Source organism: Diuraphis noxia, unplaced genomic scaffold (assembly GCF_037042655.1).
Source record: "Diuraphis noxia isolate RWA-SAM2 unplaced genomic scaffold, SU_Dnox_SAM2 contig0001, whole genome shotgun sequence".
Lineage (NCBI taxonomy): Eukaryota > Metazoa > Arthropoda > Insecta > Hemiptera > Aphididae > Diuraphis > Diuraphis noxia.
Window position 1 is genome coordinate 33,388,180 of NW_028301711.1, and position 24,406 is coordinate 33,412,585.

Below are 24,406 nucleotides of genomic sequence, written 5' to 3' on the forward strand. Positions count from 1 at the left end.
AAAGGATTCAATGTTGACCTTTTTAAGGAGTTCTATATAGGCAATTTGTTGCCGTAGTGTTCGATGCATACATATTACCATTGAGTATAGATAGTATAGTATAGTATAGAATACTATCTATACTCAATGATATTACGTATGAACTTATGTGCGGGACTGTTGTGTTAGAAAAATAGTAAAGCATTCATTCAGGCACACACATCTAAATACAACGCTATGTCACTATACGACTTATATGAACATTAATAATTTATCTTATCAAGTATCAATCTATTAATAATTGTATTAAATTATTAACTAATTATTATTTATTCAATAATTTTCCTAAAATATATGTATTTAAATTCGTCATGAAAATTACTTGAAAACGACTTTCTTACATTTTAAAATTCTTAGTAAATAGTAATATTCAATATTTTAACACACAAAAATCTAATTTTTAAGGGTTAGGTCGTTAGGTGTTATTATCATGGTATTTTCATGAAAATGTATCTATTCATAACTCAAATAGTATTGTATATTTTCAAATGTTTAATATGGTATTTTATTAAGTTAATAGATCAAAAAGTCGGTATAAATGTACATAAGTTAGGTATACTGAGGACATTTTGGAATTTTTTATTATAACCTAACCTGTCATTTTTTATTTTAAAAAGACGCAACCATTGCATTTGTTATCACATGACATATCGAAATAACAAATTTTCGTCCAACAGTTTCAATAATACTGTAATAACGCGAAAATAAAAGAAAAGAAAAAGGAAAGAGGAGATATTAAAAATGAAATTATTAATAATAATATTATTTAATATAGTAATGTAATTATTTATTATTTATTTATGGGAGATGAATTGGTCTGAATAAATTGTAAGGCAAACACAAGGGACACAAGCCTTGAATGAATGCCTTAAATATATTTATAAGTTATTAATTATTTTTAGTTATCTTAACTTATGTCTTGTTGGTTTAAATTTGCGTATTACCTTCCTCCTGATCGTCGGAGGGTTCTCGAGGTCGTGATTCGAGAACGATCAAGTACACCGCAGTAATAAAATATTAGTTATTAAATTATAAAAAATTGAATAAATAAAATATAATATATAAAATTATATAAATATATGAATATTGATGCGCATGCACCTTACCTTATTCGCAGCTGTATTTGATATGCAGTTGACGTAATAAAATAAATAAAGGTTTTTTATTAAACACTCAGATTAAAGAAAAACAACACTGTTAAATTTCGATTTTAAAAATGAAACGGTCCAGCTGTCGCTCGCAATGTCTGGTTTTGAAAAGTTTTTAGGTGCTCCTGCACTCTTGATGTTGTTTTTTAGTTTTGGATGGTGCTCATGCACTTAAGAGTGGAGACGACTTGGTCAAGCCAGCCAGGGTCGCAGGCGGCTCCATCAAAGGCCTCTGCGTTTCTAAAGATTTACCGTTATCCTTGGTCGCAGAGGTCCTCATTGGGCCCGGTGCAACACGATTGCGGACTTTTTACCTTTTTATATTTGAGAAAAAAACAACACGATTGCGCACCTTAAATATTTTTTCTTTGAGCAAACACAAATATTTAAATAAATTTACCAACATTAATAATAACTTAATACGTATACCTATAGTAAAAAAAAACTCTTATAATATATCACAGTAATTACGCGTCATTATCCATCGGATGTGAATACTCGTACGTTGGAAAAGCACAGCCACTAACATTTATCAGTTATTATCGGTTATTAGAGTAATAAAATATTATTAGACGCCATATAATAATAGTATCCACTGGCCGTAGCAATTGTGTATACGTATACTATACTATAGGTGAGTTTCTTAAACTATAACCATTTATTTCAAATTATTTAAATATTTGTGTTTGCTCAAAGGTAAAATATTTATAAGGTGCGCAATCGTGTTGTTTTTTCTCAAATATTAAAAGGTAAAAAGTCCGCAATCGTGTTACGGCCCATTGGGCCATCCCTTGTCTCTGGCGGCACACAGGCACACAAAATAGATAAAACGTGCGGCGACACATTGTCACAACTACGTCTGGGTTCCTACGTGACCAAACAATGCAGATCGTTCCTTCCATCAGTGATTAAATAAATTTATTGGGGTTTAATCTCTTTTCTATGGGTTTAATGGTTATTTGCGGGCGACATCTTGACCGTTATTTATTTTATTTGATAACTAAGCAATATACAATTATGATATGTGAGCATATTATCATTACAATACGCAGTTCGTTTTGATATCGGAGTGAAATAACCTATAATTGATAAATTTTTACGATATCTGTGCTTAGATTTAATTCGATAAATAAAATTTTCAAGCAAGACAGGAGTATTTTAAATTTGTGATATTTCACATACCTACCCATTTCTTGGTTGAAAATTAAAATATTATAAAATCACCAACACTCAACCATAAATAATGTCCTTACTTAAAAGTTTGATCATAGGTGAATTGACCACTCTAATATCAAAACTAACATCATACTATGTTGAAGCTAGTGAATGAAAACTCTCCATGTCGTACATTTGTAAGAGACAACAAACATAAGCGTAAGCAATGAAGATAAAAAAGTAAAAACAAATAAAAATAAAAATCAATAATAAAGCTAATACAATTTTTTACATTTTCTATAGTAGCTACGATAGGTTAGGTTAGGTAGATAGTTAATGCATTGAAATTGAACCATTTATATGTTATATTTATTACATTTATTACCTAATGATATTATTTTAAGTACCTAAATTTCAATGGTCCAAGAGTAGTATTATGATTGATAATTTGTTGTTTTTCGTTGTAAAAAATATAGTAAGATTTGGTTAAATAGGTTATAATAAGTTTGCATTTTTTTTTTTTTGTAAATGTATTTGTATTCTTATTCAAACGTTATGAAAAAAGTAATCTGTAACAAAAAATATTTATAATAATGTTACCTATTAATAATTATTGTTTGATGAAAAATGGATATTTTCATATCTAAATTTCTTACTTATTTATAGTTATGTGGACACCAAAAAAAAAAAAAAAAAACAAAACAAAGACACAATCAGTTTCTTTAAAATTCAATCTTTCATCCAACACAAATTTTACAACCATCTGAGCAATAGCAAAGAGTGCCATAAATTAGAAACTTTAACTTCGTTGATCTTAAAACAAGTTTTTCTAGAATATGACATTTTTTCACCTAGGTCCTATACTATCAATAGTTAAAAAATTGTTTCTGTGTTATAACATTGTTGTTGAAATATGCTAAGATAATTACTTTTCTTTCAATCAAAGTAAAAAATATTCAAACTTTAAGACAGTATCACAGTTTCGCGTTGAAAATATAAAAAATACTACCATTTGTTCAGATTTATCATGAGAACAACTTGTTAAAATCTAAAATAGGTTTTGTATCTGAGATTAAAATGTTGACAATAAATTATATTTATAATTCAAACAATGAGTTCTAAGATATTTTCACGTGTAATTAATATTGTTTAATTTTATTTTATTCACATTATGCTATTATAAATAATATATTTTGATTTGTTCAATTATTGTTTAACGAATGCCAATTCTATATTTAGAAGAAAGATGATCTGATACTAAATAAAATTATTACAAACTAGTAAATTCATTACTAACGCTAATAATATTTTATTGTGCCTATAAATCACTTATGAGTTTTGAAATATATGATCACTTTGAGAGGGATGCGATTTCAGTTTATTACCACTTAAAAAAAATGAATAAAAATAAATAAATAAGGATGGATTTAAAAGTGAATTAAATTATACCTTTCTGCACTTGAAATACATTTCTAAGATGCCAATAGTAATTTTTTTTTTTTGACTAAAACTAATTTTATTTGAATCTTTAACCAGTGTTTTTGAATTGTTATTACAGTGTTATAAAATAATTAATGTATTTTTATTACAAATAAAAAAATTAATTTAATTTTAAAAAAACATTATGACATATTTTAAATTCTGAGTGGAGATTTTAGAATGATGTGTTAATTTTTTTTATTGTGTCTGTCATCACGTTTTGGGGAAGTTAAGGTGATTCAATTTTCGACTTCAGTACTTTGTTCGATCAGAAAGTGAATCTAGTTAGTACTTTGGTGCAGGGGGTCAAAAGTAAAAGATTCCCAATATTTTTTTTAATAATTGGGATAAACAAAATAAAAATTAAGGAATAAACGGGAATTTTTAGCACAATCAATTTTCGACAAAATCAATTTTGGTTTTTGATGTAAATGACCATAGATACCTGAAATTTTCACAGAATGTTTATATAAGTATATTCTATCCACCATGCAATTTAAAAATAATTTTGACTTAAGATGAACTATTTATAGGCATATGCAATTTTTGATAATTATTAGTTTTTTTTAAAATTAATATCGATAAAAATTTATTTGTTGGGTAGAAAAGCTTGAAAATTTAATACAAGGCTCACCCTAACATATTGTTACAATAGCAGTTAAAAAATAAAAGAAATAATAGACACAATTTTTTTTATACTAGCATTCAAAGTTTGAATTTTAACAACATACATAAAAATCACTTAAATTCATAAATTATTTTAAGCTAGAAATTTCTTAAAAAATTTTCTTTTTAAATCAAACTAAGATTTGAAAATTTGATACAAGGCTCTCAACATATTGTTACAATAGCAGTTGGAAAATATTAAAAATACATAGGCACAATTTTTTTTATAAGCATTAAAAATATTAAGTTCAAATTTTTACTAAACATGTGAAAATTACACTAATGTTAAAATCATTTTAGATAGAAATTCATAAAAATTTATTTTTTTTAAATTTAAGATTTGAAAATTTAATTCTAGATTCCTTATAAGTTGTTTTATCTTAAACAAATAAAAAAAAAAATTTTCATCGGACAGTCAAGTATTTTAATAAGTATTAATAATAATCTATAATAATGTATCCTAGTCAGATAAACCGTCTCCGCTCAGAATCTTTTTTTGTATACTATGATATAATATTATTGGATTCAAATTTAATTCCATCCATTACAGTAACCCGCTTGTAACCTACTGTACAGCAGAGCGATATCCACTTTATCCCTTTTTAAATTTATGAATTCATGTAACTGTTTTTCAGTAAAACAAATACTATTTCCGCAATCATTATTTTTATTAATGTAGAAAACATTTACAATCTGCATTAAAAAAAAAAATAACACAATAAGTAATTGTATTGAAATTTATTTATTTTAATCAATAAATTAATAAATAAAAGCAATTATTTAAAATTAAAATAGTTTATGGAAAAATCCAACATTCTCAACAATAATCAAATCATTTAGAGTTATACATTGACCAGAAAATGAGGTTTTCCAAATAGCCAAATAAATTATTACTTTTAACTTTTTCAGTGGTTAATGGAAAAAAATTTCTAGCAAATTACATAATAAATAATATCAAATTTTGCATTTTTAACCCAAGATTTAGCCAATATTTTCAAACCATTCTGTATTATGATTTATGAAATTAAAATAAACTACCAGAAGTCTTAATTACACAAAACTACAAAAGATTTTATTTGTACTACTACTATTTGTTCTTATTTAAATTTTTAAAAACTAATGGGTTTAAGCCAGCATATAGGGTTCTTTTTTTTTTTTTTAGTTTTCTATTAACTATTGTTTCAGCTTTTTCTTCAGTTTTTGATGTTTTATCAATGCTCTTATTTAGTGTTGAACTTATTGGTAATTTTTCAGTAGATTTTTGATTTGATATTTTATTCTTCTTGTATATTGAACTGGTCGTATTTAAACACACCAAGCATTTCACTACCTAAAGTAAGTATTTAATAAATTAATATGATTATCAATATTGTTATAATTAATTATATTCATCTCAACATTTACCAAATTAAATAACTTTGTAGAACGCTTTTTTTGTATTTTATCATTTTTATTTTTTTGATTTGGAACAGTTTTCAAAAAAAAATTGCCATGCTTCCAAGGAGTTAAACAGTGTTGACAATAGTTTTCTATGTCTGTAAATTTGTTTTCATCTAATGAACTGCTTTGATTGTGCTGAGAACATCTACAAAAAAAAAAGTGTCATATCAAACTCATATTAACCATTGAATAAAACTGCACGTTTTAATACATACAAGGCCGGATTAAGCACCTATTGGGCCCCGGGGCTGAAATTTTATATGGGCCCTTTTGACAAAACATGCTTTACAATATAATGTTAACACAATATGAAAGATAATACAATACACTGCACACGAAAGAAATGTGAACTATAAAGCTTGTAATAATATTTAACCGAAAATGGCAAAAATATCCGACTAAATGAATATTATTAGTTAGTAGTCACTAGTCTCGTATTTGCAATAGTTTTATAAAATGATACTAGATCGTATAGATTAATATATCATAAGCACTACGGGTTACTATAAATAACTTAAATGCATCGAGAATCGAGATAAGATATACTCGTACAATACTAGAGCGCGAGCGATTTCCCGTATTCCACCAATACTGGCAATATTACCCACAGACTTGTAATTATTTTCTAATTTTATGTCTATGTTATTACAGAAATAAAAATAACATAAATTATAACCACGGACTAAGATATACATAATATATATGTCTTAGTGCGTGGTAAAATGCATCTTTTCTACCATTGTGCTTTTGTAAGTATTTACTATTTAGTTATTTTTGTCGATAAAAAAAATGGTTTTTAAAATATAGAAAAACTATTTTTTTTAAATCACTGAAAATTATGTATCGGCTTAAAATTGTTTGGGCCCCTTTCACTTGGGTATTTGAGAGGGCCCCGGGGCTTCCACTATTTATTGTTTTATTATAAAAATAATAATTAAGGGCAAATATTTACTATAAAATATTAAAATTAAAAATAAATATTTCAATAACTTAAATATAAGTTAAATTATTATCATTTTATTTTCATTATTTTTTTTTCATTGTAAATATATAATCAAAGATTCTTAGTAAATAATTAATCCAGACTACTTATTTTTAAAATTAATTTGTGATAAGTTGGGTGAGTAACATATTATACCAATACGTTTCGCTTGATAAACAATATTTTTATATAATAAATTTAAATGTTTGAAATTCTACTGAAATTTTTTTTTAAATTTAAATTGAGTTAACCAAATTTCTTATTAATACTGAAATAACACTAACAATTTTTTTAAATCTAGATTAATCACTAATTATAATATGTATACCCATTATTTAAACATTTTAATATATCTGCAATTTCTTACCATGCTTCATATAAACAGGTAAATCAAAAAAAAAAATACAAATTTATTGAAATATTTGTTTAAACAACATGTATTCAAATTAAGAATTACATTTTTACTAAAATTATTTACAATCTTTAATGTACAATAAGTATGATGAGTAAATTTGATAGTTATGGTTAGTGATAGCATATAAGCATCTATTCTATTGACAGACAATCAACAAAGCCAATCGTACTTCAAACTGAACAGCTGTGCTAATAAGTAATAATATATTACATTAACAACACTGATAACTAATTAAACATATTGAATCTGGTAACGACTAACTACAATCAAGAAAGGATCAATGTTAAAATGATAATGATTTATAAAGAACAATAATCAATATTAACATTTAATATTATTCAGCGAGTTATAAACTTTGATTATAAAAATAGTACAAAGCCAAAATAATTAAATAAGTCTATAAATACATTATTCAATTTCACAAGAGATAATTGATGGTTAGGCAGTATCGTGGCTTTAATTTTACCCGAGATTTTACTTAATATTTATGTTATATTGAAATAAAAACAACGATAATCAATACAATTAAAATTAATATTCAACTCTCCACGCTAACCTAATAAGATAATATAGAATACTATAGTATACCCATAGTATATAGAAATATTGAAAACACAATACATTACTAAACAACGGGAACATTTTTGGTTCCAAAAGTTTGACGTGTTGTAATTATTTTTTTGTATGACTACCTAATAGCAATTTGGAACCATTTTGAAGTTAGAATTTATTCCAGAATTAATTAAAGAATTTTTCAATTTTTTCAAACTCGATTCTGTTTTTTAAAATATGGTTTCATCCACCTCTAACTATCACTATAATATGTGATAAAATACAGTATCAATATAGATTTTTTAGTTTGGTTTTAAATTATAAGTTAAAAATTAAACAAATAATATTGTTTAACAGTTATCTAGTAACACATTTTCAAATTGCAATTAGTTATGCCCAATACTATAATATAATAAATTCGGACAATACTTACAAAATAGAAACCCTTAAGGGGGCCAATGCTCTTTGGTCGTCGTGCAGTTTACTCAACAATCTTAAATATTTGGAAACGTAATCTGCAGTCATCATTTTTGGATCCATGACGTCGTATTCAATTAAATCGTTTTTATGAATAATTGATAAAATTGATTGAATTGTTAATGATAAAAATAAAGTATATTGCTTATACGATGATTATTTAAAATGTATCATTACAAAAAACAAAACTGAAAACACTTATTAAAAAATCGTTGTTATTATTTTTGTCGTGTTTTCACGACGCGTATTATCTACGATAATAAATCCACGAAGACTTGAATGATAACAGTGTTACAACTTACAACTGACTCGTGATTGCTGTGAGTGAGATACCTACATTATTTATTATCTGCAGTTATGGATAAAAACGATCATTAAATCCAATGACATTTAAATGTAATTAATTATAATTTATGTCCGTGATTAAATCGAAAACCTATTAAATATTAAAATTTATTAAAATTTTGGTTTATTTCTTTACACCGTCATACCGATTAAATCGTACATTTCACCAGTTGATATACGTACAGATTTCTTTCACACAATGAAAATCTATTAGAAATTAGAATAATTTATTATTCTATATCTATAGAAAAAAAACCTATAAATCTATATTATTGTCTGTGTTTCTTTGTTGCCATGTACAATAATAAATATTAAATAACAATACTCAATAATATCGTCTCGTCATGTTCTCTATATTATTATTATTCTATATGACGTAAATGTCAGATAGATAACACAACGTTGGTAACACGTTGGTGGATATTGTAAAAAATTATAATAATATATTCAACTTGACAGTACATGATACAGTCGTGAACGAAGCCGCGAGCATGGTTATCTAAATATTTTGTAGACGGGTGTAAGTTGATAACCGTGGTTGGTACACGCTGTTGAAAGGATAAAAAAAAACCAAAACGACAAAAAACGCGACGAATACAATTGTGTACCTATTTTTTTTCCTACAGGTACTATTATTATTATTGTTTAGTAAGTACCTATTGTCCTCGAACGTCGACTGAGATTTTGTTTTCACTAGCGGTGACATTCGTTGTTGTGTGAGGTGACGACAATCAATTATAAAATACAATTAACTTGCTGCTGAAACTTTGGCGCGAGCAGTCATATAGTTCGCCCGTGACTGGCAATCACTACATGGATACATTATTTTGGGATTACTCGACGTCTGTTACCAAAGTCTCTTTTGTGCGTGTTTCACGTACGCCATCGCCATTGCTGCACCATCATAGATCGGGCACCTAACATTTGGATTGCTGTCGTTTCAATTTATTCGGGTGAGTACCACAGTGGCTCAGTCATCCGGTTTTGAGACCGCAGTAGGTAGTATTAAGCACCCATAACGATGCCTTAATGATGAAGGATTAAAATAGTATATAATATAGACACATAGGTAGTTCTACAATATCTGTTTCTCAATAATTAGTTAGGTTAAACAAACAATTTATTTTTAACTTAAATGGAATGGATCAATCGCTATTGGCTAATAGCACTACTTATTAATCTAATGTTTAGTGTTTGTGTATGCAACCTAAAGTTAGAGCACATTGAGCACAGTATAAAGAATAATATAGTAGGGAAAGTCCACTTATCAACGTCGGCCATTTTGAAAACTGCGAAAATTGGCGGTATTTTGTTAAATATTCAAGAATCCCTATTAACATTTAAATATTGTATTAATCTATATTAATAATATGCTATGTTTGTATGTCTGAAAAACAATTCACACTCATGTTTATCATACTTATAGTTCTGAAATGTTGTACTTAGGTAATCCTCTACTCAAGGGTGTGCACCTCAAATGCAATTTTTAAATTTTGCACTTTAAGAGCATGTAACAGTGGTATTTGTTGTCTCCGTCTTACCATTGCGTAATATTACAAATTTACGCTCAGCAGAACACTTGTAGCTCCTTTAGTTTAAAAATTACAGTGAATGAACCTATTATGAAACTTGATGGTAAGAACATTATCTGTGGTGGTACATTGGTTTTATACGATAATTCAATTTTTAAGTGAGTTATGAGCGTATAATATACAGTACATTAAAAATGCTCATAACTCACTTAATAATTGAATTATCGTATAAAACCAATGTACCAACACAGATAATGTTCTTACCATCAAGTTTCATAATAGGTTGATTCACTGTAATTTTTAAACTAAAGGAGCTACAAGTGTTCTGCCGAGCGTACATTTGTTATATTACGAACTGGTAAGACGGAGACATCAAATACCACTGTTATGTACTCTTAAAGAGGGGCTTACTTAAGATCTGGTCGGCTTAAGAAAAACGATTTTTTTTTGTTTGTATATGGTGACCATTGGTATAGGCGCAAATAACTGTATAGTTTGAGATTTGAAGGGAGGGAGGTAGGCTAAAGCTCTACTATTTTGATATTTAATAAGCTTAATCATTTTTTTAGGAAATGTCAAGGGGTGAACTATTGACATTTTTTCTAAATCCCTCCCCTTTATTTGCACCAACGGCCATTGGTTACATAAAATAAAACAGTTATTACGAGTGTATGTAATTTTAGACCTGTATTTTATACTTGGTAAAAATCACACAAATTACATAAAAATATACTGTGTATTTTACATTTAATGAAGTTTAAAACAGAATAAATCCAAGGGAATTTAATTTGTCACAGGCAACTTCACACAGGATCAGCTAGTAATAATGCTACTCATTAGTTATTAATATTTAATAACTACAGTTATTATTGTACAATAATCATGAATTGTGACCATTATATTGTATGTTATAATTGTATTACAAAAATACTTACCTACCTAACAATAGTGTATTATACATTACATTTTATACCATTAATCATACAATGTGAACATTGGTATTCAAATTTAATAAATTTTTAGAATAACCTAGTTGTAAAATACATTTCTTAATTTCTTATATAATATATACCTATTTAATATATTTAAATTATAAGTAGAAATATAGTTGTTTTTAAATGTTTGAGTAATTTATTTTTTTAATTATAAAATGTGTTAAACAATACTGTATGCATATGATACAGCCTTACAGGTTTTTAATTTACACAAATTATAGTTTATAATATAACGTAGGTTGATAGGTATAATGATGCGATCTAACTAAAATTGTACAGTTTCTGGCAAATAATAATCTTTATAAAACAGGAATATAATTACATGTCCAGAGCAGTGAATGCTCCAGGAAACATTAATTTTTAAATTATACCTACATACTCCTAGATTGAATATTTTCATTCTGTAAGATTCGATATATCTAAATGATTACATTTTTCAATTATGTTTTAAATAGTAGGAATGGCAATATCCAATCATTCAAAGTATAAAATAAATAAATGAAATGGTAAAGTAATTCACTGTAAATCTCTTTATTTCCACCACATTACTGCATGGTTGGTTTACATTCCTACAACACTACAACTGTCTAAAAAAAAACAAAAATTTAATTATTGTTGTTGGTGCAGTACCTCTACAGCAATTACTGAAAATAATCCAAATTTTCAATAAAATAATATAATACTAACAAATGATTCAACACAATACAATAAATTTAAATCATTTTCAAAAACAAAAAATCTTAATAACAATGAAGTAAAATAGACATGTGTTCTAATTGATTTTGACTTAAAAATTCCCTAATATGGCATTGTTGATCACAAGAATTCAAACATCCTTTTAGTATTTGCATATAGAAATATAATCTCAGCAATTATTTCATAGCGTGTAAAGTTAATAGTCTAGTATAATTAATACTAATCATTGTAATTAATGATAATTGGAATTTTACGAACATTATAATATGATATTGTAGCCTGTAGGTCCATTATCCATATTAAAATAATATGATAACAGTATGATACACAACACATTAATAACAGTGTATCATTATTCCCGACCTTAACATTATTGGAATTACTACTTAAAAAAATCTTCATCTTCATATATATATATATATATACCTAACAAATCAGAATACACATTCTAATTCATGGTCATTTTGTTTGTTATAACAGTTAGATCAACGTCCACAGTTTATTACAATGTCCAAAATACATAACTTAATCTGTTATAAGAAAAATAATACACAAAAATCAGTACAGTATACATTGAAATATTTTTATCATACCAATATGTTAATAATTTGTGAATATTCATCATAATAATTCGTTATGTTTCGTTTATTTATATTAAAGATGTCTGCTGTTGAAGAAACATTTGTTGGTGCTATTGACGAAGGCACTAGCAGTACACGTTTTTTGGTACGTACTAAATATAATAATACAATTAATGTTCTTTCAAGACTTTTGACAGTAATCTTTCTATTGCTTGATTTAATATTTATTAACATAATACTTTGAAATGATATAGTTTACAGATTGTATTATACTACTACAAAAATAATCTTTGGTTAAATTATATTTTATTTTATAGGTTTTTTCATCAAAAACTCACCAGCCAGTAGCCAGTCATCAAATAAGTACAACTAACATAAGCTTAAATGAAGGATGGGTAGAACAGGATCCAGAAGATATATTAATGAAAGTTAAAGAAACTATAGCTGTAACATGTGAAAAACTCAAAATGATGAACATATCACCTTCAGCTATTGCTGCGATAGGTGTGACAAATCAACGAGAAACTACATTAGTGTGGGACAAGTATACAGGGAAACCATTATACAATGCTATAAGTAAATAAATTTTTACATTTCTTAGTTAACTGTATAAGACATTTTAATTTTATGTTCATAATATCTTAACTCTAAATAATTACAATTCTATAGTATGGATGGATATGCGGACACAACCAATAGTTGATAGATTCATCAACAAACGAATTCCCAACTGTCATACATTGGAAGAAAAAAAAAGGTAAGTTAATATTTAATTTGAACAGTAAACAAGTACAATAGTAAAGTCAGAAGTATTGATTTTAAAACTTCTAACTGATTTAATATTTATAAACAGTTTTCTATTTGAAATTAGTTTCTGCATAACTTTGCTTAATATAGTTAACACTATTGTTAACATTTTAATCTAACTAGTATTCTTCACTTTTACTTTTAAATTTTAAGATACTATCAAATAAAATTATAACAAAATTACATATATTTTTCTATAATTCTATCATAGTATTATTATTTACTAATACTAACTTTTTTGTGAATTATTTGATAGACATTTACAATTCAAATGCGGTTTAACGATGAATCCATACTTTAGTGTGTTCAAATTGGTTTGGTTAATGGAAAATGTACCTGAAGTTTCAAAAGCTATTCAAGAAGAAAGATGCATGTTTGGTACAATGGATTCATGGCTAATTTGGGTAATAACTAATAACTGTGTGTACTGTTAATCAAATATAAAAAAAATAAATCTAATACATTGTAATAGAAATCAATTTAAGGTGTTTTATGGTATAAAAATTAACTTTTTATAGACAGACAGCAGATTATTACATAAAGTTAGAACTTAAGAATAGAATTTCTATTCTATTAAATTTTTGAGCTTCAACTTATATTATGCTCTAAAAATCACCCAAAATTTGCATTTCGAACCAAAAGTGAAGTTAAATATATTTTAAATATAGGTATACAGAGTGTATCAAAAAGATCTGACACTGTAAATAACTTAAATATTATTATTAATACTGTTTATGATAATTTAATACCTAGTTTTATTCAATATAATATTGTTATTTTGGTTTCACTGGAGAATTGTGTTGGAAAAAAGCTTTTTTTTAATGTAACTAGATAACTTGACTTCTCTGATGAGTCAGTGGTATCTGATATATCTGATGTTACATATTATCATCATTTAAAACTGTTTATTACTGAGATTGAATCAAAATGTAGAAACATCAAAATTTAACACAATATAGATTAGATATATGATACTATTTTTTGTATTGTAGCGTTTTATTTGTTTTATGTAATTTATAAGAAAAAGGTTGTAATACTTTTAAAAATCTGATATTTTTAAGTTTTCCAAACTTCAATAACTTAAATATCTTTTTGGAAAAAATAGAAACGCTGTGACACAGTTAAAATTCTTCTTTTTTTAAAATTTGGTTTATTAGTTAAAATTATAGACTTTTGGTTCCTTCTCCACGCAAAACCATTCTTGTTATGTTAACACAATTGTAAGATACAGGCAACACATACGGGTATCACATCCTCTAAATGGATGATTGCTCACATCAAAGTACCACCTGTATTTATATATTTATTATTAATTGTATATGTGAAGTAAAATTAATAAGTATGTTTTTTAGTTAAATTGCATGATTTAATTGATAGATTTTTTTTATTGAAGATAAAGAAAATTAAAAAAATATGAATAAAGTTAATAAAAATAAAATTAGAGCATCATCCAAGTAAAAACTATTAATATTCTACTTTCTTAAGTTTGATTAATCATTAAATATATTTAACATAATCTTAGAAAATAAAACAAATTGTGCTGATTTTTTTTTCTTAAGTTCACTTGTAAGTTACTAAAGGCCAGTTGTACTGTCTCTGATTAAAGTTAACTGGAGTTTAATTGGCTGAATTTGCACGGTTAAATATCTGTTATCAGCTGATTAAGCGTAATCGAAGTTTAAACGTAGACTGTACAACTGGCCCTAAGTGGTTTACTTTCTGTTTGTAGAATTTGACGGGAGGGATAAATGGTGGTGCTCATATAACTGATGTTACTAATGCTTCTCGGACCATGCTGATGAATATTCACTCATTAAGATGGGATAAGGCATTGATCGAGTATGTATATTTTGTAATAGTCATAACTTTATATGGACTGTAATTACTAATACTATTTTAGTATTATCTACTTTGAATTTTATACATTTATGCTACAAAAAATATATAGGTTCATTTTTGATCACCAGGAGGCTAACATCTGTTTGTATATTTTTAATTATTATTCAACTTAGTCTTTTTTTAAATATTTTAAAAGGTGATTATTTTATATTTTCCTAAAACTGCTTTAAACTAAATAAAATACTAATGCAAATACTGAACTTCAAGTATATAAAAACGTGAATTGGATTGCTCCTTTCTCCTCTACAATTCTTACTGTTAACTATATTGGTATAATATTATGTTTTTTCTATAAATTATTTTATTTTATTGAAGATTGTTATTGTAATTAATTAAAATTTTGTTTTAGTTTTTTTGATATACCCAGTAAATTATTATACCCTGAAATACGGAGCTGTTCTGAAGTTTATGGCCATATGACTGACGGACCACTATTAGACACACCAATATCTGGGGTAATAAATTAATATTTTTAACTTCGATAATCATACCCCTTTCTATGAAGGTTCTCAATTTTTTATTATTTGTGTTATTAATATATTATTATAGTGCATAGGTGATCAGCAAGCTGCACTTATGGGCCAGATGTGCTTCTTGGCGGGTCAAGCCAAGTGCACATTTGGTACTGGGTGTTTTTTGTTGTACAACACTGGTCGTAAGGTAATAAAGATTTGTTTTAATATTTTAAATTCAGAATAAAAATGCTTAACAGGATATAGACACCTGGCGTTAAGAGTTTCATCTAGATTTTTTTTTATTTTATCATTAATAATGTTGGTATTTTATTGAAAGTGATGATTAATTAGTGCAAAGCTATTCTGGTAGTTCTGAATATTATTTATTTATTTATAAACTCTAATTAGCTCGAGTCTTAATGGTTCTTGTGTATATTAAGGAAAATATAAAGATATTTTAAGTTCATAAAACTAATACATTTTTTATTCTGTTAAATTAAAAAAAAAAAATGATTTTTATTCTTTTATTCAGCCAGTGATTTCTACCCACGGCCTATTAACTACTGTGGCTTATAAGATGGGAAAACACACCGATCCCATTTATGCTCTTGAAGGATCAGTAGCTGTTGCTGGATCTGCTACAAAGTGGTTGAAAGATAATCTATGTATCGTAGATAGTTACAAAAGCATGGAGGTAATGGCCGACAGTGTTGAAGACACAAATGGAATTCATTTCGTTCCTGCTTTTTCCGGACTTTATGCACCATACTGGAAAAGTGACGCACGTGGGTTAGTAACACTATTTAAATATAAATATTTAATTAATTTTTTGTGGTCACAGTTGAATTTATGTTTTATTTTATTTGAACAATTCTGTTTGGTCTAAATATTGATTTTTGTCTATGTGTAGAATAAGACAATAGACTATAATTTACTATACATAAAAAAAATATCTCATATTACTCATATTTCTTTGTGAGCATTTAAATGTAATTTTGGTTTCATATAAATTAATTACAATTTTTAGGGTAAAAATGGATTAATTAACCAGATTTTACTTTCTATGTATGTTATACAGTACAATCACAGGGTTGACTATGGAAACGACAGATGCACATTTGATGCGAGCAACTCTCGAAGGAATCTGTTTTCAAACAAAAGACGTTATGCAATCTATGCAGTCAGACACTGGCCATCCTATTACAGCATTGAATGTAGATGGTGGCATGTCTACTAGTGATACATTTTTGAAAATTCTCACAAATGTTTGTTGTCTTCCTGTTGGTAAGTTATTCAGATAACAAGTAGTTGAAATCATTTTTACGCTAAAACCTCCTTGATATTAACTTTATAAAAAAAAATTTCTGGTGGTCCATTAATTATAAAAAATCATTATTTAAAGTATGTATTTATTTTTTCCATCTTGTTATTAAAATTTGAGTTACACACAATTAATATAATTAATAAATAATCATGATTTTATGATTCCCTAAGCAAATTTTTATTATCAAAGAGTAATAATTAGAGCTCATAAGCTATAGAGGTTGCATATTTTTTTATATAGGATTTAATACAAGATTTAAATTGATTTTATACAAAACTCATTGACAAATTAAATTTAAAAATACAAAGTGCATATCATTTTTTTTATTATCTGACTTAAATATTTTAGTATAAAACTTAACAATTAATATTGAAAATAAAGTTTTGTTAATACTATTAACTGATTATATATTTTCAGTTATATTATTAACATCTTCAGCAATAACCTGTTGTTTTCTACGCCTCAAATTTACCTTTTTCTTTTATATTATTACAATAACAAATAACAATAAAACTATTTTCATAATCAATAATTTATTTGAAAAAAATATTGTTTCATACCTAATGTTTTTTTTAGATTTGGGTATGAATTATTTAATATTGATGTATATTTCAGTTCCTAAGTATAACCACCAAATCCAATTAATATTAATTTTTGTTTTTGTAAATAGTGCGTCCAAAAATGGTGGAAACTACAGCTCTAGGTGCTGCTCTCGCAGCTGGTTTTTCTGTAGGTGTATGGAGTATGCACAGTGTTAAATCAAACTGTGACACTTTTATTCAGACTTTATCAGAAGAAGGCAAGTACTTAATAAATTAAATGTTACCAGATTTTTGTAAATTTAAAATTAACACAAATTCTATAATAATAATAAAACAAGTTTATTAATTTTTAATCTTTTCTGTTCTAGAACAAAAATCAGAATATGTTTTGTGGAAAAAAGCGATAGACCGGAGTATAGGTTGGAACAAAGATGATGAAGAAAATGAATATGATGACTTTGCTGGTTTTTAACCAATTTGAATTAATCAAAAGCTGAGTTATAATATTTGTATGTGAATTTTTAATACTATTGTGTTCAAATGAAATGTTAATTGTATAATTCTATAGTACATTAATGTTTTTTAATAAAATATTTAAAACCGTACTACTATAAGCATAAAATTAAAATATTTTATTTTACTTTAAAAATAAGTGATTTTTTTTTTGTGATTTCTCAAAACCAGAATATTATCAATTCGATGTACCATTTATGATAGGATTGGCAAACTTCTTGAGTAAATTACCATAATTTTATAATCATTTAAAAAAAAATGTCATATTCCAGAAAAAAAAATTATGCTAGTATTTACACGTTTTTTCACGAAGATCGGGATCTGGGTAGAGAAAGTTTTATTTAAAAAAATTGATCAAATGTCATGTTAAATAATTAATATTATCTTTTTATTAAATGGGACTGAACTTAACACTTATTATGTTTTCATTAAACTCTATTCTGATTTATTATTATTATTTTTTTGTCTTTGCAATGTTTTATACCATCTGTTGTAAAAAAGAATAGTAAGAGAATTAATTAATGAATTCTTTTAGGAATGGAGATATGGAATTAACGGGTCAAATTTTTTTTGTTAATTGATCAAATTTGTAAAAAACACTTTTAGTGTAACTCTTATTCAATTTTCAAGTAAAACTTATACAGGGTGATTCTTTTATCATTGAACATTCATTATTTAAAAAAAGTATTTACTTTTTTCAAAATATTTTTTTACATAGTTTCAAGTTGTTAAAAAACCAACGTTTTTATTAAAAAATTATATTTTTAAATATTTTTTATCCATATCATTTTTTAAGTTTTTTACTTTTTTGAATGACAACATAGTTTTAATATCATATTCCAAAGCAGAATATTTTTCTAATTATTTTGATACGTAAAAATCGAATTTTGGACGACTATATGAGTTATAAGTATTTAAAGTTTAGATTGGCGGAGTAGAGTGGTACGGAGTTACCCCGCAAAATGTTTGTCCACTACTCCGCTTGTCTAAACTTTAAATACTTATAACTCATAAACTACTCGTCCAAAATTCGATTTTTACGTATCAAAATAATTAGAAAAATATTCTGCTTTGGAATATGATATTAAAACTCTAGGTTGTCATCCAAAAAAGTAAAAAACTTAAAAAATGATAAGGATAAAAAATATAATTTTTTAATAAAAACGTTGGTTTTTTAACAACTTGAAACTATGTAAAATAAATATTTTGAAAAAAGTAAATACTTTTTTTAAATAATGAATGTTCAATGATAAAAGAATCACCCGGTATATCTACTTCAATATCAAATAGATTTAGATTATATACTAAGAATTAAGATGTAGTGTCTGCACTTACCATTGTGTATGCTACCCTGACTAAGTAATAGTTTATAAAAAGTAAAAATACTGAAAATGAGGGTGTTCAATCTTACGAACAGTAAAAATCATATCTCTAATCAGGAGTATTTTTAAAACAACACTAGCAACATTATATAGTTTCATCCATAAATGTATTTCTCTCAAATCTAAATAGAAAATCTTTTTTTGACTGTTTTTAAGCAAATATTAAAAGTATGGAATAAACTATTTTTGTTTCAAAGTAAAAAATATATAATATTTATATTGAACATTTTATAAAATAATAAAAGATTATTTTACATTAAACACCAAAATATAATAATGAAATAAAAATAGTTTTATTGTGACATTAAAATTTTTCAACAAGCCATTCTTAATCAAATGACTGTGTGGTTACACAAATAATAGTTGTGGTTGTTGTCATAAGAGGGTAGACTTATATTTATAAATAAATATGAATATATTATGTATAATATATTAAATATATTTTTTAGATTAATACTGTGTTCATTTAACAAAATATATATTTTTTAATTTCATACCATGCCACAATTAAAATGATTGGCATTTATTTTTTTAAACCGCACAAACATAACTATTTGGTCTACCTTGTAATATTTTATTTCAACATGCCAAACATATTGAATGTAAAAAAAAAAAAAAAGAATACTTATAATACTTTTTTAAACACAATTAATATAATATTCTTATGGATATAAATAAATTAACATAAACCTAGTAGAAACTTGTGGTTTTTTTGTAAAATAATATTGTTATGTTAGTAAATTAAATATTAAACATAGAAATATATATATAATTTAACTCTCTTAGTCGATATCTGAAATATCATCTGGTGACGTCTTCATTTTTTTATGTATATGTTTTACACTTGAATTACTGTCGGGGGTACTCAAATTACTGTCTTCTTGTCTATTAGATAGTTCATGATCGTCATCAGAAGAATCCTCATTTATCATATTCTGTATGGAACATAATATAAATAATACATTAAAACAATAATTAAAAGTGAAGCAAAGCAAAATTACATAGTCAATATTACACAATAACTGAACATTATTAAAAGAGGATAGTACAATTAATATATGGGAGTCTGAATTAAGCCTATGTAAATTTAGGATAACTTTATAATTAATCTATGTAATATTGATTAAATTAAAAACACAATAAAAACTGTTGTTTCTTTCTCATAAAAAAATTAAGATATTTTTTAATTTGTAAATATTAAGATTAGATATTTTGGTCCATAGAAGTTATTAACCACAGGACATTTAAGACCTCTCAGTTTCTTAAATTCAGTCCCTAAAATATCCAAATTTTTGTACTACACACATAGTCCTAAATCCGTCAAATCTTAACTATACATAGTACCTATCAATTAATAATAATATGTATTTACAATAAATAATTTTATTTAAATAAAGTAGAACCTCTATTTAACAAATTTAAAGGTTCTTTAAAAAAAAATTTTTTTTTTAAATAAAACTCATTTTAAATGAATAAAATGCATGAAAATAATAATACATAATATCAGTAAATAAATATAAATAAATTTAAATTACCTATATTAAGTATGTAAATTATAGTTTTTTTTTTATTCTTTGTGATCGAAGAACTTACTGATATCCTGTATTAATATTGTTATTTTAAAATTTTATAGAATATTATTATAAAGGTTTAATGTGAATAACACACTTTTAAATTTCGCACTACACACAATTTTAGGGACAGCAGTTAATTGCTATTTCTTAAGTGAAATTTAAATATTAGACAATTATATAAAGTTTTAATTGATTCAATATTATTTCTTGATAAACTAGGTATTTTCTTTTAAATAAAAATAAAAATAATACTAGTCTTATTACCAAGTTTTCAGATAAATTTGTATATCAAAACCCAAAAAATAAAATTTCCCACTATCAATATAATATGCCAGGGCCTAAATATTGTATGGCTAATAATTGAAGTCTTGGGATCAACAACCAGACATCTCCAATAAGTAGCATTTTTCAGAAAGAACTAGAAACTTTTATATGAATTAACCCTTCTTTTATATTTATGATTGTCACCAATAATTTAATAATCAAAATCAAATTCCTTACCTCTTAAATTCTAAAAATAATACTTTGGTATGTCTGATTGTTGTCCGGTAAAACATTATATTTCCTTAAGATTTATAATATTATTTATAAATAAAATAGTTTCATTTATATGTTACATTGTTTGAATTTGATTTTCAATGAAAAGTTATTTAAAAAGCTTATACATATTTTAAAATAAGCAATTAATAGTTTAATCTTATTTAATAATATTCTAATCAAAGATATATTATTAAAATAACTATTTCATTAAAAAAAATCAACAAAATTCATATATATTTTAATGTAACTTTTTCATGCTTAAAATGTTTTAATTTTAACACATGAAAAACAATTATAACAAATGAAAACTTTTAAATAACATTAACCAGGCACTTACATAACAAAAACATAATAATAATGAAAAAACAAACAAAATAATAACAATAAATTAACAAAGTTAAGTTCAAATTTAATATTTACATATATTCTAGTTATATCTGTCTGTTTTTTAGTTATCATAGTAATATTATTATTTTAGGTATTCCACATTAGTTATATAGAATGATTAAATTAAGATAAGATACTCATTATTTTTAGAAAACATAAACAATTTAAAAAAAATTTCTTTTACATAATTATAGACCATTACAAAAACAATATTATTGGGGAAAAAAATTATATTTAATATTTTTTAAATGTTATATTCTATCAAATAAGAACAAACATTTTTAATTCTAGAGTATATATAATTATTTGGAGTATTTTAATCCATTAAAATCAGAATTTGGACAAGTAGTTTATAACTTACAACTATCTACAGTCGATGTTGGAGGAGTGGTAAGCCAAATTGTTTTAAGGGATATCTGTACACCGTCCAGTCCTACAACGTCGATTATAAATATTCATAAGTTAAGAGATAGTTCAGGCTTCTGCGCTTTTTTGAGAGGTACATAAACACACTCATGCTGACCATGTTATTTATAATATAATGTTAGTACTCCAACAAGGTGTGCTAGAGCTGACAAGGAGACATCATCTTACAATATTTTATATTAATGTCAACCATCTGTTTATCTGATTATATACTTGTAATAAAATACCAGGAAAAATTATTCACCTTAAGAGTGTTGACAAGATGAGTTGTGTTATTGACTAATACCTCTAAAGACAAATTCTCTTCTTCTAAAGCAATAGCTGTTGCATGTAATCGTTGATGTTCATCCAATGCTTCTAATAGAGCTTTTCTTCGACGTTCAGAGATCACTTCCCAATATTTTTCACTTGGGCCAGCTACGAACAATATAGGTATACAAAAACATGAAATTTATCTGACTTTACTGAATGTCTATAAATACTTACCTTCAGAAGTGAGATCTTCAGTTAACAATTTTATGTATAGCGACGAAACAACAGAAGATGTTTCATTAACGTTTACTTCCGTCTCGTTGGCTGTCTGTTCAGGTTTTGAAGATTTTCCGTCGAGTCTAAACAAAAAAAAATATAGAAATATTTTAAGTTAAAATAAAAACAATGCTACTGTAGACAAAACACTCACATCATGTCACGTGTTGTCCTACCAGCACCCACCAAGCTTTCCTTTCCGGTGCTTGATGGTTGCAAATTTTGCAAAAACTTCCTCATTTCTTTCTTTGACACCTGAAAAAAACGAAACAACAAATGAATATTAAAATTTCATTTTTGTGCGGCCACTCAACTATTTCATTCTTTCAACGACGGCCGAAGTACACTTCGTTATTACCAGTTTCCTCGTTTGAAACAGTTTTCAATGTTTTTAATTTTAGTAACTTTATAGAAGTGAACCGGTTTACAAAACGAACAAACTTGGTGGCGTCTATAATATTAAAGTAGATAAAGTTAGATAAGTATAGAAGTAAAAACACTCATATTTTCCAGTTTTCACTGCGCCTAATGGGCCGACATGACGTCGCCGCCGAACGAAACAAATTGTTTATCAAAAACTTAATTATTTTATATTTTATTATAGAAGCAATGAGTTTTTATAACCGTCGCGCGTCGTCCGGTCATGACGTACGTGATACGGACGATGGTGGTAAACTCGTTCTATCGTACACTTGGTCCACAAAATACGATCACCGATGATTATAATTATAATTATTATTATATTATCATATCTTGATAATATTATCATTATTATTTATATTTATTTTGTAAACAAGTATCAGTATAAAATTAAATTCAAATAGGTAATATACCATAGATATTAAAGAATTTAATGTAATATACAGACATACGGTTAGTAGGTGTAAAGACAAAAAAGTAACTAAATTTTTGTATACATTACTATTGAGTATAGTCTATAACCTCTAATAACATATTAATAACTTTCAAATTAATTGGGTACTTTTCTTGTTTACCGGATACCCCCAATTTCGGCCATTTTTGGGGGAACTTTGTCAATTTTTGGTCGAAAAAAATGTTGGTGAAATCAGAATTTGGCGGACGGACTTAGTTTTGAAGTTATAGCTAATTAAAATTTTAACTTTATATGATAAGCCGTAAATACCTATAATGCTTACTGAAATTCATATTGAACTGTTCCGCGGTGGTAACTTTGCTTAACATTTAAGGTAAGAGTACAGCGATCTTAACCCCCAATGCACAAAATTTTTTTGCACTTTTTTCTGAGAACGAAAACATCAAACTTGTAATGTATCTAACTGGTGTTATACTACCAGCGTGGTCACTCGCTCGGACATTAAATTCGAAAATATCTTTCTACTTTTCGCTTAAAACCACCTCGGGTGGATCTTGAGTTTCATCAATGTTTTTTTCTAAATACCTACACTGGTCACAATTACTACCAGCGTGGTCACTTGCTCGCATTTTATTATGTCTACAATAATCGATGCAGGCGTATTTCACATTTTCGATAAAATAAAATATAAA

General features: G+C 26.1%; 3 protein-coding genes across 6 annotated transcripts; 1 reads left to right on the plus strand and 2 right to left on the minus strand.

Annotated features, from left to right (window-relative positions):
- Positions 1 to 5,210: 5,210 nt before the first annotated feature.
- LOC107165729 (uncharacterized) lies at positions 5,211 to 8,616 on the minus strand. The gene is made up of 3 exons (XM_015514091.2): positions 8,310 to 8,616; positions 5,892 to 6,072; positions 5,211 to 5,817 (listed from the first exon to the last, which is right to left on the minus strand). Exons 1-3 carry the CDS (start codon positions 8,414 to 8,416, stop codon positions 5,575 to 5,577), a joined length of 531 nt encoding a protein of 176 aa, XP_015369577.1. The 5' UTR covers positions 8,417 to 8,616; the 3' UTR covers positions 5,211 to 5,574.
- A 449-nt stretch (positions 8,617 to 9,065) lies between these two features.
- Positions 9,066 to 18,455, plus strand: LOC107165734 (Glycerol kinase 1). 3 transcript variants are annotated; one of them, XM_015514100.2, is made up of 14 exons: positions 9,070 to 9,324; positions 9,396 to 9,651; positions 12,402 to 12,482; positions 12,582 to 12,647; positions 12,820 to 13,078; positions 13,172 to 13,259; positions 13,566 to 13,713; positions 15,039 to 15,148; positions 15,558 to 15,663; positions 15,758 to 15,868; positions 16,196 to 16,452; positions 16,742 to 16,947; positions 17,658 to 17,786; positions 17,898 to 18,455. In XM_015514100.2, the coding sequence occupies exons 3-14, from the start codon at positions 12,429 to 12,431 to the stop codon at positions 17,999 to 18,001; spliced, it is 1,638 nt and encodes a 545-aa protein (XP_015369586.1). In that variant the 5' UTR covers positions 9,070 to 9,324; positions 9,396 to 9,651; positions 12,402 to 12,428; the 3' UTR covers positions 18,002 to 18,455. The 3 variants fall into 3 exon arrangements, with proteins under 3 accessions (XP_089073904.1, XP_015369586.1, XP_015369588.1); XM_015514102.2 differs by having other exon boundaries at positions 9,071 to 9,651; positions 12,402 to 12,487; XM_089217778.1 differs by lacking the exon at positions 15,758 to 15,868 and having other exon boundaries at positions 9,066 to 9,651.
- Positions 18,456 to 19,695: 1,240 nt separating this feature from the next.
- LOC107165730 (geminin-like) lies at positions 19,696 to 23,485 on the minus strand. 2 transcript variants are annotated; one of them, XM_015514094.2, is made up of 5 exons: positions 23,238 to 23,485; positions 23,034 to 23,134; positions 22,838 to 22,962; positions 22,596 to 22,768; positions 19,696 to 20,359 (listed from the first exon to the last, which is right to left on the minus strand). In XM_015514094.2, the coding sequence occupies exons 2-5, from the start codon at positions 23,117 to 23,119 to the stop codon at positions 20,207 to 20,209; spliced, it is 537 nt and encodes a 178-aa protein (XP_015369580.2). In that variant the 5' UTR covers positions 23,120 to 23,134; positions 23,238 to 23,485; the 3' UTR covers positions 19,696 to 20,206. The 2 variants fall into 2 exon arrangements, with proteins under 2 accessions (XP_015369580.2, XP_015369579.2); XM_015514093.2 differs by having other exon boundaries at positions 23,194 to 23,485.
- Between the last annotated feature and the right edge of the window lie 921 nt (positions 23,486 to 24,406).

Excerpts from the sequence above, each read along its gene's own strand:
- LOC107165729 (XM_015514091.2), bottom strand. The coding sequence starts at position 8,416 with ATGGATCCAAAAATGATGACTGCAGATTACGTTTCCAAATATTTAAGA. Across the intron at positions 6,073-8,309 it reads CCCTTAAGGGTTTCTATTTT|ATGTTCTCAGCACAATCAAA; the intron begins GTAAGTATTGTC and ends TTTTTTTTGTAG. Across the intron at positions 5,818-5,891 it reads CTACAAAGTTATTTAATTTG|GTAGTGAAATGCTTGGTGTG; the intron begins GTAAATGTTGAG and ends TACTTACTTTAG.
- LOC107165734 (XM_015514100.2), top strand. The coding sequence starts at position 12,429 with ATGTCCAAAATACATAACTTAATCTGTTATAAGAAAAATAATACACAA. Across the intron at positions 13,079-13,171 it reads ACCATTATACAATGCTATAA|TATGGATGGATATGCGGACA; the intron begins GTAAATAAATTT and ends ACAATTCTATAG. Across the intron at positions 13,714-15,038 it reads TGGATTCATGGCTAATTTGG|AATTTGACGGGAGGGATAAA; the intron begins GTAATAACTAAT and ends TTCTGTTTGTAG.
- LOC107165730 (XM_015514094.2), bottom strand. The coding sequence starts at position 23,119 with ATGAGGAAGTTTTTGCAAAATTTGCAACCATCAAGCACCGGAAAGGAA. Across the intron at positions 22,769-22,837 it reads TGAAGATCTCACTTCTGAAG|CTGGCCCAAGTGAAAAATAT; the intron begins GTAAGTATTTAT and ends TATTGTTCGTAG. Across the intron at positions 20,360-22,595 it reads ATCTTGTCAACACTCTTAAG|AATATGATAAATGAGGATTC; the intron begins GTGAATAATTTT and ends TGTTCCATACAG.